This window comes from Trematomus bernacchii, unplaced genomic scaffold (assembly GCF_902827165.1).
Source record: "Trematomus bernacchii unplaced genomic scaffold, fTreBer1.1, whole genome shotgun sequence".
NCBI classification, from domain to species: Eukaryota; Metazoa; Chordata; class Actinopteri; order Perciformes; family Nototheniidae; genus Trematomus; species Trematomus bernacchii.
This window is the reverse complement of record NW_022987720.1, coordinates 6,441,185-6,459,218: the sequence shown is the minus strand read 5'-3', so window position 1 is coordinate 6,459,218 and position 18,034 is coordinate 6,441,185. Positions and strand designations below refer to the sequence as shown.

The following is an 18,034-nucleotide window of genomic DNA, read 5'->3' as shown; positions in this document are numbered from 1 at the left end:
ATTTCCAAGTGTTAGCCTGACCTTTTAGATTTCAGTGTCAGTCAGTCATCATTAGCTGACAGTACGGCAGTGAGCCAGAGCGGCTCCATTATTCCAAACTAATCATTCTCATTTATCCAAGGAACAACCTGTATGCCATTATACGCTTAAAAAAACATCACAGCCTTGGGGATAACTTGGATGGAGATTAAATGTCTCTCCCCAAAGAACAGCAATAGTTATTGGTTCACTTTCCCCAAAGCAGATGTTTCCAACCAGACGGAATTATCTTACTCACACTTCCTAACCCTTTAACCTCCAGGATACAATTCAGAGAGGTGAAGTGAAAGACATACATCACACCTCTATGAGTTTACCCTTCACTCTTTTGGGAGCTTTTATAAACACGGTTTCATTTTCACAAGTAACTGCCTCTAGACAGGGCAATGTGTTATATTTTATTACAGTAATAACATGTTACATTACATTTAGGTTGCACTCACTGTGATCAAGGCTTGGGGACGTGTGTGTGTGGATATTCAAACAGAATGAGAGAAAGACTTAAAGAAAGAGAAACTTAGATTTAAACACACCCAGCAGAGGTAAGTAGAAGAATCAGTGATTGCACTGCCCACACACTCCCCACATGCTCAACAACATCATTAAAAACAAAAGGGCACGACTGAAACAATGCAGCAATCTGTGATGCAACCAACTCCAAGTGAGACGCATCCGTTGGATTAAGAACTCAATGGAAGAAACTAAAAAAAAACACAAGGAAGGAGGGAAGAACGCTTTGATTTGTTGCGATTCTTAAACACTACTGATGCCCATTTCATGTCTTGATCACAGCTTTTTTTGGACCATGCTTTCCATTAAGAAAGTATGATTAACAACCTAGTTTGTCCATACTTTGAATTATAGTACCCATTTGCCTTGAGATGAGGTGCATCACAGATACAAATAAATATAACCAGAATATATTAACGATCATCATTTGACTTGATAGATTTTTTGGCTGGGATCGTTTAGGTAAATTGTTTCTTAAATCGTAAATTCAGCTTTTTTATTTATTTGTTGTTGTTGAGAGTCTCACGCCACCCTGTGGGCTGACAATATCCCACCAATGGAGAGATCAAGTATAATAAATATAAAAAAATAATGCTGAATAACATAATGATTTGCAAAGTTTTATTTCTGACATACAAACAGAAAAAAAAATCATTTGAAATAAGTTTTCATTAAAATGTAAAAGGGTAAACCGAATTAATTCTGACTCTTTTTCATCACTAATTTTGAATAATTTGCAGTCCTAGCTCATTGCGAGTTAAAGAGACCACTTTCCGGTCTTTAAGAGCTTCAGGTCCTGCACATGTCACCTCTTCCAAAAAGACGACATTCTGAGGATAGACAGTGAGCCACTTCCACAGATACTCCATCTTCTCATCGCACACCCAGGGGTTTCCGCTTAGGATGACCTGGAACGATGAGTTTCTGTCCAGCAGCCCCGGGGGTATATACTGCAGCTGATTCTGATTGAGCATTAGAAGCTGAAGATGCTGAAGACCGTGGAGAAGAGTCTCCGGCAGCTCTTGGAGACGATTCTCCTGTAAGAACAGTTGTGATAGTTTGGCGTTGTGGGAGAACGTTGTAGGTTTCAAGGAGCTTAATTTGTTACCAGCGAGGTTCAGTGTCTCCAGGCGGTGCAGGTTCTTCAGGACGCCAGGTTGTAGGTCTTGCAGATTGTTGTCACTCAGGTCTAGATTCTTCAGATTGGCCAGTTTCTGAAGCAGAGCGACGGGTACACTTGTTAAAAGATTTCCAGACAAGTCCAGCCAGGTCAGGCTACTATTGCCAAGAACCCACTCAGCGTCAGCAACCTCAATCAGGTTATTCTTCAGCACAAGACTCCGAAGTGAAGCGTGGCTGAAGACATTTGGAGGAAGATGAACCAGCTGATTTCCTGTCAGATCCAACTCGTTCAAGTGAGGAACGTTCTTCAGTAGATCGGAAGGAAGGCTTGTCAGGTTGTTGTGATACAGCTGGAGGTTGTTTAAAAGGGGCACAGCGCTCAAATGGCTGGCTGTGATACTGCTGAGTTTGGTTGATTGGATCGATATTCGACTGGTGTTGGAGGGTAAACCGTCTACAGGGAAATTCATAAGGGAGCTCTGGCTGCATTGCACCTCTGCACCTGAAGGTGAACAGGAGCAGAGATCGGGGCAGGAGTGGGCGCATCCAGCCAGTGCAGAGAAGGTAAGGAACATCCACAGGTTCATCTTTAAAACACAGAGTAAACATTCAGTGTGAGAAGCAGATTCACACCGGATCACGCACATATTATTATCCTACTACAAAGGATCACAAGTAATATCACTGCTGTTAGGATGCGTGGAAAGGGTAGGACCCAAATGCAGACTACAATAAAAGGTAAAAAGGTCTATAAACAAAAAGCGAGCTTTATTTTAAAAGCTGAACAAAAACATGGCATGAAACACATAGGTAGCACAAAAACTGACCGTGACTGACATGGAGGGAGACAGGAAAAACCAACAATGAACCGACAAGGCACACAGGGGAAGACAAGACTAAATACAGAGAGGGGTAATCACAAGACAAGACACAGCTGGGGTAAGGGAGGCAGAAACACAAGGGCAACAGGTGAACACAATCAGACAATCAGACACACCAGGGAAACTAACGACAGGAAGGCAAACACAGGAAGAAGGAACAGAGAAGACACAAGGAGGAAAACATTTCAAAACAAAAGGTGGAAAATGAAAACATAAATACAAAACCGTAACAACTGCATTGTAAAACAAATCATAAATGCATAATCTTACCTTAAGGGCACGGGAGAATTCCTTCGATTGTTGATCACAGACTGGGTTTTATATGCTGAGTGAATTTGTTCCCAGCAATGAGTCAGAACAAAATGTTGCAAGAGGCAAACAAAACCAAGCAAACAAACCAGCTCATCAACCAGTGAGTGGTTACTTTTTTCTGTTATTTCCAAAAGTAAAGATGTTACCACACACACAAATCAATATTTTCTTTTCCCACTCCTGCCTGATTTTTATGCAGCAGTACAGTATATATGATTGAGTGTCTTTGATGTGGGCAAAATAACAGAATGAATGAGGTATTTGATTTGATTCTTCAATCCTTTTTTAATAATCACACAATGTTGGTGTTTACATTTCACTTTTAAAGAGCATACACAACTAACAGGCCGACATTACTAGACTATTTGTTTACTTGCTGAGAGTTATAGGGAAGATCAATTCAACTCATCTGTCAATTCATCGTGAGGCTTCAGACATTAGCTAATTAGCTTATCTTAAATACTGGAAACAAGGGGAAACAGCTCTGTCAGAAATAAGCATAGGGGAGAAGGGGGTAAGTTGAGCCAGTGGGTAAGTTGAACCACCCCCTGTAACCAGGCAACGCCTTATAGTTGTAATCACGTGACCAGAAATGATGCAAGCTCCTCCCATTTCTAGTTGCCTGTGAAAGAGAGATGCTCATTGTGGTCTAGTAAGTAAACGTTTTACAAAAAAACGTTTTTTGCTTGTCAAAGTAAATGTTCTAGATGTCAGCAATATCGGCTGTCATGTCAAAAAAAAATGTATCCAGGTTTAAACACATATATTGTATATGTTGATGTGTTATTAAACCATATGAGTCATTAAGCTAAAGATGACTGAATTTTAATGCTAGGCTATTTTTTCTAAAATGGTGGCTATGGGGTAAAGTGAACCATGGGCCTTGGGGTAAGTTGAACCAGTTTTTCAATGGAGAAATGAATGAAAGTAGGCCAAGTTGATAATAAGAGCTCATTGTAGGCTACATTTAAAGTTGAATTTACTCTGTGTTTGATTGGTAAGATGTATGCAATTGTATCACCATTTGTATGATTACTTTTCCTTTTAACATGTTGAAAAAAAAATCAATCAATTCAATCGAAATTTATATTAAAAATATTTGAAAAACTAAACTTGTATTTGGTTTGTTATTTATTGTTTAAAGTTACCTTTTACGATTTTTTTGTAGGTATGCCCAGGTTTGAACAGGTATGCCCAGGTTTGAACAGTGGTTCAATTTACCCCCTGACCTGGATCAACTTACCCCTAACCCGGGGCAAGTTGAGCCACAAGACCACTTTTCTTTTAGAAGTAATATTTTCACTGCCCTTGATCAAATATTAATTCTTATCATTGCCATTGATAGGAGACATCCTGAATTATAAGTGTGTGCTTTCATTTTTACTATGTGTCATTTCTCCTTGCTTAGAGGACAGCATAACTAAAAAATGGCTCAACTTACCCCACTCTCCCCTACCAGCACCTCTTAAGCTTATTTATTTAAGGTATACTTGAACCACAAAATGATCATTTGGATAACCATTACTCACCCTGTTTTCTTGAATTTTTGGAAGAATTTCTTTTTTTTCCTCACGTTTCAACAGTGGATTAAAGGTGGGGTAAGTAATTTTGGAGAAACCAGCTCGAGTGCGCTAGAATTTGAAAATACACAACCGGAGAAAATCTGCCACTTCCTTACAGAGCCCCTCCTCCAACACACACAAAGGCGCACATGACCAATGAGGGCACGAGATAAGTTTGTGCACAGATGGAAGGCTGACAGGCAGGTAGGCCATCCAGTTATTTTAGCCGGGCCGGCTAAAATGATTGGTCGTGCTTTTTACAGCACTACGGCTTCCACAGATGAAATGTTTTTAATGTATTTATTGTCAAAGCATTTAATATATTCATTGCTATCGGGATGTTAAGAGCATTCCATGGAATATAACAAAAAGTGTTTCTGAAATAAATTACATACCCCACCTTTAATGTCCAGAAGTGGGAGGAAATCCTTGACAAAATAAAGTAAATTGGGGGTGGCACACGGTAAACATGTATCAAAACCCTCACACAAGCATTAATTTACATAGTTGTATGGTCACATACTAACAAACATGCCTGGCTATATCCTTCCTATTTAAAACACTATTGCTTTACCAGCCTCACACTTCTCGTTTCTTGTCAGTGCGAGTCAACAGTGGTTTAAATTGTATGCATAGTATTCCTTTCACACATTATATCTGGTTTGCTAACCTCATACAAAATGATGATGATTTGATGAAGTCTTATGTGGTGTTAGTAAGGGAATTCGTCAAATATAGCCAAGTTTCCCTCTGTTTCCAGCATTAATGCTAAGCTAAGCGAAATGTCTTGTGGCTGTTGCGTCATATTTGGCTTAACCCATTTTGTGCGCAATTAACAGATCGACAGAAATTCTTAGAAGCTTTCTTTACTCGCACCATATTCAATAATACATTTAGGTATATTGACAAAATAATATGTTTCAGTGATTGTAAAATAAGACAGCTGAACTGGGTATATCATTTAATAGATTTTAAGTATGAGGATGGAAAAAGTTAAGACCACAGATTTAGTTCACTTAATGTCAGCGACATTAGTGAGCGCCCCGCCAGAGGCTGTGGGCGGGAACATGTGATGGTCTCTGGCAGGAAGACCTTCTTCTTGTTCTTCTGAAGCCACCTCCAGAGGTACTCCACCTTCCCGTCACAGTGCCAGGGGTTGTTGGTCAGGTCCAGCCCCTCCTCGTCCAGAGAGCTCAGGGGCTCCAGCAAACCTGCAGGGATGTGGCTCAGCTGGTTGTCATCCAGGCTCAGGTGTCTGAGCTGAGTGAGCTCTTGAAATACGTTTTGGGGGAGTAAGTTGAGTTTGTTTCGAGAGAGGAACAGATAGGTGAGGTTACGGGTGCTATGGAGTACGGATGGATCCAGGGTTTCGAGCTTGTTGTTTTGCAGGTTCAGCCTCTCTAGTTTGGTCAGTGGGACCAGAGAATCTGCAAAGATCTTCTCCAGACGGTTGTTGGCGATGTCCAGTGTCTCCAGGTGGGGCAGCTTCTGAAGCAGAGCAGTCGGGATCTTCGTTAGACTGTTCCCAGATAAGTCCAACCAGGTGATGCTGCAGTTATCAGGGAGCCACTCAGCCTCCGCCATCTCAATACGATTATTCTTCAGCACCAAGTCCTTGAGCGGGGCGGGGTTAAAGACGCCTGCAGGCAGGTCGCTCAGTCTGTTTCCTGTAAGATCCAACGTGTTGAGGAGAGGAACGCCTCTGAGGAGATGAGGGGTGAGGCTCTGCAGGTGGTTACTGTACAGGTGCAGCCCTCGCAGCCGAGGCGTGGCGTTCAGGTGCTGCTCGGAGATCGAGGTGATGTTTGTAAACTGGATGGTCAGAATGGTGGTGTTCTTCGGTAATCCCTCTGAGGGGTACTCTGTCAGGGGAACTGCATTACAGACCACCTCAGCTCTTCTGTGGTAGCATTTGCAAAGTGGCGGACAGGAGAGAGCGCTATGGAAGAAATATGCAAAGCAGAGGAAAGCGAGGGCACACCAGGACTTCATTTCTAGGAGAAGAGGACACAGAGTTAATGATCAAGAAAAATAACATAAATGGATAACATATCTCGAGGTATTTCAGCACTGCAAAACATACAAATTATTTCCAGTGTATAGGCTATGATGTTAATGCACATACACAACAAAATAAAACGTATGGACATTAGAGTAAAATGTATGTACACGAGTAGCACAATAAGACTTTTGTTAATAATAATAGAAGTTTTGTCCATATACATATATATTGTCCATTCCCTAAGTAACAAAATAAAACTTACTGTGGTTTTCCAACCGCTCCTTATATCAGATTCAGCAGCAGTCACTTGCGAATGATTGAGTCATTTGGGGAGCAGAATCCCCCGATGTAATCATTACTTATTAAGTAAACAAGGACGCGCTCAAAACAGTCATTTGTCAAGGACAGGCAGTTGCAACAGATTGTGAGACTCTAACCTGCAGGGAAAGTACAAAACCTGGACACTTAGTTTACGTTGGATTATTGAATAACATTTTACATTTCTGATAATTGTCAAGTATGATGTTTAAGTGTGTGCTTTAATGTGAGCATATGAAGTTTATGATTCTAATAGTTTGCCACGGAGTGAAATACATGTTTACATTATTTTGCACTTTGGATTTTTTAGATATGGGAAGGATGAGGAAATAGGGCATAGGTAAACATCATCCATGTAAAATGAGATCAATTCGATTTAATTTGCTCAAAATGTTAGTAGTATTCAGATACAGTAATTAACATTTTAATAATGCAGAAAACACAAGGCAGAAAAATAGCCCGTTTATAGAATACAATTGTACTATTGAAGTAAATCCTGTTTTAATTAGCTCATTGTTTCCTTAATTTATAATGAATCATTTTGTATTATCTTCATGTGTTGTATATAAAATCATAGGTTAAGAGTAAATAAGTAAAACTACTGCAGTAGAGTAAAAAATACAATATTTCCCTCCCAGATAAAGTAGAGTAGCAGCATGAAATTGACCTCAAATGAATACTTCAAAACAGTTTTGACACTCCTGAAAGAAATACATTTTATTTTCCGAAATGTAAATAAAAATCTGTATAGAAAGTGATGAGTGAAGGCTGCGTGCCACATGAGGTCGCCGCTGTTGGTAAAGCAGGTTTCAGGGTATTGAAGCAGAGCATAGAGTCACACGGCTGATAGACAGAATGGATCAGACTTGCAGTATGAAATATGATTTCAGCAGATGGGCAACATGACGAACCATTACATTATGTATGATGAGTGCCAGTTGGCTTTAGGCTGTTCTGAAAGATTTATTTCAGCCGAGCCCACTCACTCTACATGCACTTGCGAGATAGACAGACCTATTCTGGTAGAGTTCAAATAGTCTCCTAAAATACACAGTAGTCCGATCTAACGCCTGCCAAGGATCACCGCAGTGTTTCTATAACATTCTGTGTTTATAATGTCATTGTCTTTTTTTGGTATTCTTCATTTTATGACCTGAACATTCAGTATTGTACAGTCTAAAATACAGATTGTTTTTAATGAGTATATCTTTAGATGACCAAGATCTCACTGATACCTCACAAATAATGCATTGAGTTAAAGGAATTATGCTTTTTTGGGGTTTCCATTTCCTGTAGTGTGTTTTTATAGGTTTTTGTGCACATAAATGGTCTGCAAAGTCTACAATCCCAAAGTTCACTCCAGAGGGAGTTTCTCTCCCCCCCTGCCTGAAACGCCTCCACTTGACTCCTTTGTTTACTTCTGTGACATAGTGACATCACTAAATAACACTCGCTCTTATTTTGGCTAGCGATCCTACACATTATACGGGATTGGCTAAGGGGTGAAACCTCGGTTGACCAATCATAAAAGAGCTAACAAATCAAAGTTGAATGGACTCTGGTTTCAGACAGCGGGGGAAAAGAGGTGCTGCAGCACCGTATGAGAAAAGTAAAGCACATTTTGAACATTAAAGGGGACCTATCATGCAAAATGCACTTTGTGATGTCTTTTATACATACATATGTGTCCCCGGTGCGTCGGGGAACTCACGCAGCGTCAGAAAATAAAACCCTCTCTTTTCCTCAGTACCCAAATCTTTTAAAAACGGGTGTACAACGAGCGGATAAAGATTCCATCCGCTGTGACGTAATAGCGGCGGCGGACCCACAAGTTGCTATCAGAAACAATGCCTGAAGTGTTTTGGACGTCTTTGTTTACATTACTGTAGCAAGCCTCGCTAACACTCAGAGCTAAGCTGTACTGTAGAGCACATGTGTTTAAAAAGCAGGAAATAAAAAAAGGAACTCACCTTGTGATAAACCCGCAAGAGAAAAAGCATTTGAGCTCCATACTGTTTCAGAAATAATCCTTGACGTGGTTTAAACAGGATGGTGTTTTATCACAACCGAATTTAACTTTATCTCCGGTAGAATTCTGATCAGGCATTAGCTCCGCCGCCTCTTCTTTCTTTTTTTCAAGCTAAGGACCCAAGATCCGCGTTTCTCTAACAGGGCTTCAAAAGAGGGGTTTGAGCAGTATGAGGCATGGCTACAATGGGTGATCTGTTTGGTATTTTGAAAATAAAACTTCACAGACATGTTTTGTATAGGTATGGCCCTACAATATATGTTTCAAATATAGCATGATAGGTCCACTTTAAAGCATGTCACAATAAAGGCACAAAATACAAATATGAACCTGAAAATGAGCATATTAGGGCCCCTTTAAACAATCATGATATGTTTAGGGAGCTTTAAAGGGGCTTGTTGTTCACAAGTTTCACATATCAAGTCTTTTTGCTAAGCTAACCGGCTGAGTGTTATGAAGCGAATAAATGTATTCCCCAATATGAAACTATTCTTTGAACAATGAAAAAAACTGAAACTGAATTCACTGACACTACCTTACTATACAGAGAAGCAGGGGGAAAGGTTTTTCCTTAATCTTCCTGTCAAAAACCCCAAGACAAACTCATTCAGTGTCCATTTAATTTACTCCCGCTGCTTTTGATGTGATTATAGTGCAGGGAGGAGTTTTTGTATTTAATCCTTGAAAGGTTTCAAACAAGACATGAATACACTGATTAAATATTTAGGGTCATAGTCATGCTTTGTTATATCAAGACAAATCTCTCAAACCTCTACATTGGATTTTAAACAATACATTAAAAATGAATTACTCATTATTAGGGTTACAGAATTTTATTTAAATGTCATTGTCATGAATGGCGAGAAAAGAACACATGGTTTCTATTCAATTCACATTATTCTGTCGTATGTTATACAAGTCTACTTTGTATAATGAAAACCTTATTCATTTATAAGGCAAGCATACTGTATAATGTGCTGCTGACTGACATCCATACAAATAATCATATTCTATGAGCTACGCTTTCTGTGTTACAATACACAGACCTCTTGATCCTATATACAAATGTTCACACACATGCCTAACAAACATAAATCCATGTGATTCACTGCATCTGACAGAATAAAACGCCCATGTTTTTTCATGATGGTTATAAATAAGGCACTTTTAATCCATTTTTTTAACTTTTTCTTTGGATGTAGTCTCACTCTAATATGACACGCTCATTTTCATCTTGTTAAAATGAAAAAGGCAGCCTCAGTTCTCATGACGACAGCCAGTCTCTGTGAATGTTTCTGTCCATGATTAGCAGGATTCTTTTCAGTCTACTGCCCTGATGAAATAACACATGAAGGCACTGAGTCCAGACTGCGGGTGTTTATCCATAAAGATGAAAATACACATCTTTGATGAGCCAGGGTTAACTGTGAAGAGAGAGAAAAGGGAGAGAAAGAAAATGATGTGAACACCTGGTGATGCTACCAACAGAATGGCTGGACTTCAAAGGCACGCCCACACAAAATCCACACATATTAAACCAGGAAGCTTTCCAGTAGCCACACAATGCATGAGTAAAATGCAAAAAGAGCTGACGGATTCATCTTCAGTCTGCATGTTTGAAAGAAGTGAAATATGAAAGCATTTTGTGATATATGCGTATCGCTTTCTGCTCACAGTTTAATGAGAAGATTGATACCACTCACAGTAGTAAAGTAAAGATACAACCAGCAGACATATAGCTTAGTAAAAAGACTGGAAACAACTAGTCTGGCTTGTTTTATTCTTAAATAACTTTTTGTTTGAGTGAGATAGAGTGCTGGTAGGCAAAATGTGTAACCTATGGACGGGCCAGACTAGCTGTTTACAGTCTTCATGCTAAGTTAAGCTAACTGTCTGCAGCTTCATATTGAATGTACAGATATGTCACTGGTACCATCACTTACCTTTTTGCAGGAAAGTGAAGTGTATTTCCCCAAATTACCAACTATTTCTTTAATATTTGACTTCCTTCAAACATGCAGACCAATTCTCAAAAATGTCTGCTTAGTGCAGAAATAATTGTTACTTTCGTTGTAACCACGATGACATTCATAGAGTTCATGTTTCCACTCAGCTGTCAATTTAGAAATCACAAAAAAGCATGCCTCTGTCTCCAGTAAGGCTGCCTGCACACGGCAAACACATGCAGAGGTCCAGTTACCCTCTGACCCCCCTCTTTCACTTCATTCAGAAGAACATATCATCATCATCATTATCGTCATCATCCAATGGCCAACTCCAGTCTCTGAGGCCGAACTCAAGCAATCTGAAAAGTAAGTATGAGGTTTACCGAAGGGTCAAAAGCCTATCGAGCTTCATAAACTGCCAGGGTAATACATGCCCGGTTCAGCAGGGGGCAGTGTAGAGCTGCGAGGAGTTAACCGACTGATTGAGTAGTACTTGTTATACTGGGGTGAGTGTTAATGGACACGGCAGCACATGTTATGGAGACGGACAGGCGTGACAAGCTCTGTTACTTACAGTCTCCCAGCATGAGAGACGTTAGAAAGGTGGGGTCAGAGGTCAGTGGAGGATGATACGGAGCATGGGGCCAGCGCTGAGGGATGAGAGCCAGTTAGGTTGTGGAGGAGAAAGCAAACTTTTACAAGATGGTGGCAGTTAGCACCGCTTAAAATGGTTTCCTACTACTATTAGGTTGTTACTGACGCCGTGAGAGGCCATGTTTGCTACATCGTTATGTAAATGGTTCAGGAATCTTAAAGCAACAAATTGGTGAGCCACAGATTTAGGCCCCTTTAAAGTGCACAGGATTTAGAATCATCAAAAGAGAAAACAAGATAAGGGTTTTTGTTAAGATTGTTGATTCATTTTTTACAGAAAAATACAATTATATTTAGTAAAATAAGCAAAAATATAAAGCTTTTCACCCTGATATTTGTACACACAAGAAATGTTTCTCAATGCAAAAGGACACCATAAATAAAGGCATCTTGTGACATTAAAAGAAAATTAGGAGATTAGCAGATTAGTTGTCCAAAGTAAATGCATTGTAAATGGTAACTTTATAATGACACTTAATGTTTTGGTATCTGACATTTAATAATCAAAACATAGAAAATAATAATAAAATAATTCCTGGAGTTTTACCGTTAAAAAAATGACTTAAGGTTGTATTGGGTACGGCTACGGTATTTCACCAATTAGTCTTCACAGGAATTAAACGACAAAGCGACTTAATAAAAACGGTTTTTGGGGAACATCTCACTGTGTAGGTGGCTTTTTTCTTTATATAGCTTTTCCCTTGTTGCCAACATACCTGCTATAATAATGCAAAATGAATTAAATAAAATGGCGGAATTATTAAACCTGAAAATAACAAGTGCTACATTTCCTCCATATTGAGTTTAACATGACCATATCGTGGGAAAACAGTAATTCAAGTCATGTTAACACTGAAAACAAACTGAGTTTTAATATAAGTATATCTGTACGCAGTAAAATGTTCCTTGTCCTCACCTGGGCTTCCCTGAGGACGACTGCTGTCTGCTGGGCTGAATCTTGATGGCTCCGCGATGGGCCGACAGACGAGGCGAGGCCTTGGGTGAGGGTCTCGGGGAGTTTCGAGGAGACAGGCGTGGCGGAGCGTCAGGGTGGTTGTTTTGTGCTGCGGCGGGAGGACTCAGGGTCGGGTGTTTCCTCGGGATGCGTTTGAGGAGGTGGGCGACCCAGCGCTGCTGCTCCTCCTGAGAGCTGGTCAGCAGAAGCAGCTCTTTGGCAGTGGAGATGTCAAAGTTCACTGCAGAAGAAAAAAAACATATTCGTTAGATGATCTCCGGGAAACAAGCACAATGGTTGTGATGTTCACTTAATGTTGGACAAACGCTTCTATATGATTGAGCATACTGACCCTTGCAAGGCACAATAACTTCCTCCTTCTTGTCCAGGTGATCTTTGTGGCACTTGGTGTGGCAGCGACGGCACTCGAGGGCCGGCGGGGGTTTAAAAACGTTCCACAGGGGCCGGGTGCAGACCTCACAGCTGGACGGGAAGTGGTAGAGAGTGGGGATGAACTCATGGCCCTTGTGAGGGATGAAGGAGGGGCGATCCACAAACGTCCCCGGATCCACTGTCAACTCCTGATCACGTTTAATCTCGCCTTCATTGGCATACAGGATCTGGGGAAAGAAAGGAAAGGAGAAAATTGAATTGAGAAAAACGGATTTATATTGAGTCTGAACAGAGGGAAAAGAAAGAGACGGGTATGTCGGAGCTTTTCACCTGGAATATCATTGGAATTTCTTTGGCATCCGCACGGTACACATCCGTATGAGTGACAGGTCGGACGTGAAAAAGTTTTCTATAGGAGGAAGAGAGATTCACTTGATATGGACCCAGGATAATACGTGTAATCAATAGGAATACATAAATGTGTAGCAGCATCAAGTATTCTAGTATTACATGTTCAAACCATGCTTTATATGACTCACTCGATGTCCAGGGTCATGAAAGGATTAGCCTGCTCTCGATCCAGCTCGCTGTTGTAGAACAGGATCTTCTTACTGCTCACAACTACATACTTTGAAGGAAAAGGAAACAAGGGTCAAAAGGTTAGACAGGGAAATTGCTCTAATGGAAATGGTGATTACTTGGAAAACAAATCTGTAGGTATGAGATATAGTGGTGGAGGATACGTTACTTTTTTGTCCCAGCCAAAGCGCTTTGTGTTCTTGGTAGGAAGGGAAATCCAGCCCTGCAACCTGGAGTCTAGTTCGAGGAGAACAAAACAGGAAGATGTTAACACAAAGAGAACAGCCTTTAATCATGTGAAGCACTTTAAAAAAAACACCGTGACATTTTGAAATGGTGGCATTTCCTTCAAACAGACCCTCATCACTTAAAGAAGGAATGATTCCTCGCTAAAACGTAAGGGCAGAAAGCTGCAAGGAATATAAAATCTCTAATTAAAAAAACGAAATTCTCCGGCACACAACATGGCAGGTGTCTGGTGAGGAAAAACAAACTAAAATGAGCAGGTTTTTTTTCCACTTTTCTAGGAAAAACTCAACACACTTCACCAACTTCCCTTTTTCTCAGAGGAATAAATTAGACCAAAGCGGACCAGCATCACGCTGTGAGTATTTACGTGTGCAGTGAGCATTAAAAAGGATTAAAGCACAGCAGAGACAGTGACAAGTCAAAAGAGTAAAGGGATTAGCAGAACATTTGCAAGGTTGAACCAGGGTTGAGGGTGCAGTATTTATTTCTCAATTGAAATCTTTATTAACGTCCAATTTGAAAACATGGACATTTTAATGGATAAATAATGATATTAGGTCGATTTGAAAAGTGTTATTGCATCCCCATCCCAGGTTTGAACTGCCATGCAGCGTCACCTGCAGGTTCAGCCTCAGGGGGCTGTTCGTAGGTGAGGGCCAGGGGACGGGGGCCCTGCTCCGCCCTCCTGCCATATTCTTCTTCATCCTCAGAGTCAGAGTCAGAGTCGAAGAGATTGTGAGCAGAGCGAAGGTTTGGCCGGGTGTCGATGCAGACAGATTTGTGTGTGCGCTGGTAGGTGAAGGACCTTGATTCTGAGGTTTGTGAGTGAGAAATGCGCACTGTGCCGGACCAGGAAGGGAGAATTTGAGGTGAAGTGAGGACGGGGAAAAAAGGAAAAAGCATATAGAGGGAAAAGGTCAGAAAACAATTGGGCCTGGAAGAGACTCAAAGTGAAAACAAAGGAAACAGTGAGAACTCAGGAAGAGAGACTGCAGGAAGAGGAAGGAAGGAAGTGCATGCAGGTGAGGATGAGCGTGAAGTGTCCTTTGTCTACCTGGGTATCCGTCAAGCATTTCCAGGTCGTTGCCACTGCTGATGCTGGTGGTGTCCAGAGAGTGAATGCTGAGGGAAGTGATCTGACACCGGAGCTGCTCGATGTCGCTGTCTTTGCTGTCCAACGTCATCTGAAGCTCCAGACGCACCTGGTTCTCTTCTGCTATCAGCTGAGAAACACACACAAACCATTGTTTAATTGCAGTTCATTGTATTTCCTATTGTTTGCTGTTAGAGAACACATTCATGTATATATATTAGGGCTGGACAATTTGGAAAAAATAAGTAATTGTGATTTTATTGACTGATATTGCGACTAGGATAGATCCGTTTTGTCTTAATGTACATTATTTAATTCCATATTCTGTTTTTGCACATATCATATTCTATTTACATGTATATAGATTTTTTGCACTATTTTTTTATATATGTTGCATTGTTGGAGGAGCTCAGGTCAGAATATTTCATTGCCATTTCTACACTGTAGCTTATGTGCATAGGACAATAAAACCGTTGAGTCTTTCTTTTTTAATTGCCACATTAATCTCATTATCATTGAAACACATATCAAAATTGACATGGTTTCATTTTTTAAGAGAATCTGTACCAAACATATGTTTTGTTAAGTCTATTTGTAGGCAGCCCAACAATACAATTTTGGTTGATTGTGCAGCCTTAGTATATATTCATGTGATTTGTCGGTGTGCTGGAGTGTAGCTTCTGCATACTGACCGCCTGCATATCCATCATCTCTCTCTGGTACTTGATGATGTTGCTGTTGAGCTTCTCCTTCTCCGTCCTCAGCTCCTGCTGCAGCTTCCTGTTCAGTTTCTCCTTCCTGTGCACCTCAGTGTCGATCGTGCGCTGGCCTCCTCGCCCCGACTCCCTCCTGTTCATCACCTCGGTCAGCTTGTTGATAGCCTGGGAGCAAAAAACACAGCAGCTTCTCAGGGATCCATTTGTGGTTAATATGAATTCAGTATATACTCAGGGCAGCCTGCAGGGATATCCTGGCTGAGATAGATTTTTTTAAAACTAGTTTCAGATCTCAGTGATTTTGTCCAGAGTTCAACACTAGCCCTGCAGCTGAACAGTATTATTAACAACAAATGATGTGACATAACAGTTGTAAAAAGTCAGACAGTAAAAGTAGAAATGTATAGGAAATATCCCAGGCTTTCCAGACCTGCGTAGGCGCCCAGACACACACCTGAATTTTGAGCGTCCTTTCATTCTGCAGCAGCTTTTCAAAGGACAGTTTGTGAGAGTTCATCTGCTTCTCCTCCTCCATTGCTTTCTGGAGCTCTGTATACACAGCAGAGACAAATATTAAATCCGGGCTTATATACTTTACTCACTTCACATAACTTTTAGATAAGATATCAATAAATGATACTGCAACTTTGAAGACCAATATACTGCAGTTCTACAGAGGATTCCCGATTGAAGAGATTAATGACTTCTTTCATGACATTTTAACAACCCTATCACCATAAATCTTCTGGATAGGTAAGACAGATTTTGAACACGTTTTCCAGGACTGAGGGAAATGTCATTCCTGTAAATGTGTTCTCTATATGTGGTTCTCATTAACTTCACATGACACTCACGTTGCTGCATGTCTTTCAGCTGGTTGTTGAGCTCCTCTTTCTCGCTGGCCAGGTTGGCCACATCCACCGTCAGAGTGCGATTGGACTCTTCCAGCTGCAGGGGGGCAAACAAGATCAATTAATTGATATGGCACATTTAAAAACAATACATTTTTTGTCAACTCTTGTGGTTGTCAATGTTCTAATCCATCCGTCCAGGGTTGATTTGACATCTGGGTCACTAGCTAGAGACAGTTCACTTATTGATAATCAGCTTATTTAAACAGTGGGTAACTCCAGGGCCAAAGACCTGAAAATGACGCCCCCTCACCCTCTCTTAGTTGTCCTGACATTTTGCTGTATTTCTGGATGGCTGTGAGCTCATTATTAGTTTATTTGATCACATCAGACACTCAACAATTCAGCCAAGATAAACTAATATTGCCGTTTGTCATATTTTATGACTACATAAAATACATAAAGAATGTCTGTCTTGAGGCATTATTCGATTTTGAGTCTGGGAATGTTAGAAAAACTCACTTATGTACCTCTGAACTGTCTCCTTTAACCAAATCACACATAATAAGCTATTCTATGTGATCTTCATTCGATAACTTATGTTATATTTTACAATTTCTACTCACTGAACTTCTTCTGAAGGAGTTTGGAGCCCCCCCGGGAAGCCTGCCTCCCAGTTAGTAAAACTCTGATCTTATTAATGTCACCCTTTGGAGTTTCTGTACACCAGTAAAGCAGTTTGTAGTGCAAACATGCCAAGGATGTCAGAAATGTGCCATTTATATATATATATATATATATATATATATATATATATATATATCAACAATACAGGTTTGTTAAATACTTTAGAAACGTCTACTACAGGATCATTAGCTGGAATCTTATAATAAAACAAAAAAAAGTATTTGAAAGTGGTTCAAAACGTTCTGGATCTAACAAAAACATGTATTGATCTTACCGAGCTGATTGTGGCTTCCTTGTCTCCGAGGTCCAGTTTGTTTCTCGCCATCATATCTTTGATCTCCAGCTCCTTCATGATCTTCTCCTTCTCCAGATCCGAGTACTGCTCCTCAGCGAAGGAGCGAGCCAGCTGCTCTGAGTCCGCCTTTGTCAGACTGGACTCCAGCTGTGCTGACATGGAGCTCCTGTGGAGGAAAGAGTGGGACGAAATGTTATTGCCATATTATGAAGCTGTTATTATCACAGTCAGAAGCAGGCTGCCTATAGTTTGGACAAACATTATTCTTTGAATGACCTTTTTGTCAAAGCACGATTTGCCAAGCGAGCGTTACACTGGATCATATTTTTAACTTCTTGTCCACAGTTATCTTTGGCTGCAGGGCATCGGGGGCTGCTAATCTGATTCACTCATTCTGCTGAAGGTCAACTCCTCCATTTTGGCTGTGAGATGAATTCAGAGGGCAAATAACACTAATCTGGAAAGTGTGGTACATTATTTAAAAAACAGATACATCTTATCTTGGTATTGTTGTCCTATGGATGCGTTGCTATCACTAACATTCACCTCTTAAACCTAAATAATTGAGTTTTATTTTTATGATGCATTCATTCCTTTTACAACACCTTGTTTGTGTTACATACTTTATACTTTGCTTTACATTAACATATTGTTTGTTTTTGCATGTGCATGTTTTAGCTTGGATTATATATGTATTTTAGTTTGTATGTTTAATTAATAGTTGATATTTGGACAAGATAAGATGAGCCTTTATCGTCTCCCTTAGAATAAATGTGTGTAGGGCGTTGGATATTCACAAACTAAACCCATATAAATGTACAATTGTATGCTGGTAGCCCAT

At 40.3% G+C, this 18,034-nt stretch overlaps 2 protein-coding genes across 2 annotated transcripts in view; both read right to left on the bottom strand.

Annotated features, from left to right (window-relative positions):
- Nucleotides 1–1,156: 1,156 nt before the first annotated feature.
- si:dkey-90m5.4 (leucine-rich repeat-containing G-protein coupled receptor 5) lies at nucleotides 1,157–6,750 on the bottom strand. The gene is made up of 4 exons (XM_034143297.1): nucleotides 6,691–6,750; nucleotides 5,423–6,420; nucleotides 2,499–2,558; nucleotides 1,157–2,258 (listed from the first exon to the last, which is right to left on the bottom strand). The coding sequence occupies exons 2-4, from the start codon at nucleotides 6,416–6,418 to the stop codon at nucleotides 1,269–1,271; spliced, it is 2,046 nt and encodes a 681-aa protein (XP_033999188.1). The 5' UTR covers nucleotides 6,419–6,420; nucleotides 6,691–6,750; the 3' UTR covers nucleotides 1,157–1,268.
- A 2,842-nt stretch (nucleotides 6,751–9,592) lies between these two features.
- Nucleotides 9,593–18,034, bottom strand: part of LOC117492453 (rho-associated protein kinase 2-like) — a 31,899-nt gene continuing 23,457 nt past the window's right edge. Inside the window, exons 22-32 of the mRNA XM_034142718.1 lie at nucleotides 17,173–17,359; nucleotides 16,215–16,308; nucleotides 15,815–15,909; nucleotides 15,337–15,525; nucleotides 14,606–14,774; nucleotides 13,472–13,539; nucleotides 13,263–13,351; nucleotides 13,054–13,132; nucleotides 12,683–12,950; nucleotides 12,292–12,571; nucleotides 9,593–10,199 (exon numbers count right to left, since the gene is read on the bottom strand). Of these exons, the coding sequence (XP_033998609.1) occupies nucleotides 10,196–10,199; nucleotides 12,292–12,571; nucleotides 12,683–12,950; nucleotides 13,054–13,132; nucleotides 13,263–13,351; nucleotides 13,472–13,539; nucleotides 14,606–14,774; nucleotides 15,337–15,525; nucleotides 15,815–15,909; nucleotides 16,215–16,308; nucleotides 17,173–17,359 (1,522 nt within the window). The 3' untranslated portion in view covers nucleotides 9,593–10,195. The remainder of the gene's footprint in view (nucleotides 10,200–12,291; nucleotides 12,572–12,682; nucleotides 12,951–13,053; nucleotides 13,133–13,262; nucleotides 13,352–13,471; nucleotides 13,540–14,605; nucleotides 14,775–15,336; nucleotides 15,526–15,814; nucleotides 15,910–16,214; nucleotides 16,309–17,172; nucleotides 17,360–18,034) is intronic.

Bases quoted from the DNA above. Each gene is read 5' to 3' on its own strand.
- si:dkey-90m5.4 (XM_034143297.1), bottom strand. From the start codon at position 6,418: ATGAAGTCCTGGTGTGCCCTCGCTTTCCTCTGCTTTGCATATTTCTTC. The intron at 2,559-5,422 runs TAACTTTTTCCA...TAGTCTTGTCTT, and splicing joins GTGAACTAAATCTGTGGTCT to CCCCTGTGTGCCTTGTCGGT. The intron at 2,259-2,498 runs GTCAGTTTTTGT...TGTGTTTTAAAG, and splicing joins CTCCCTCCATGTCAGTCACG to ATGAACCTGTGGATGTTCCT.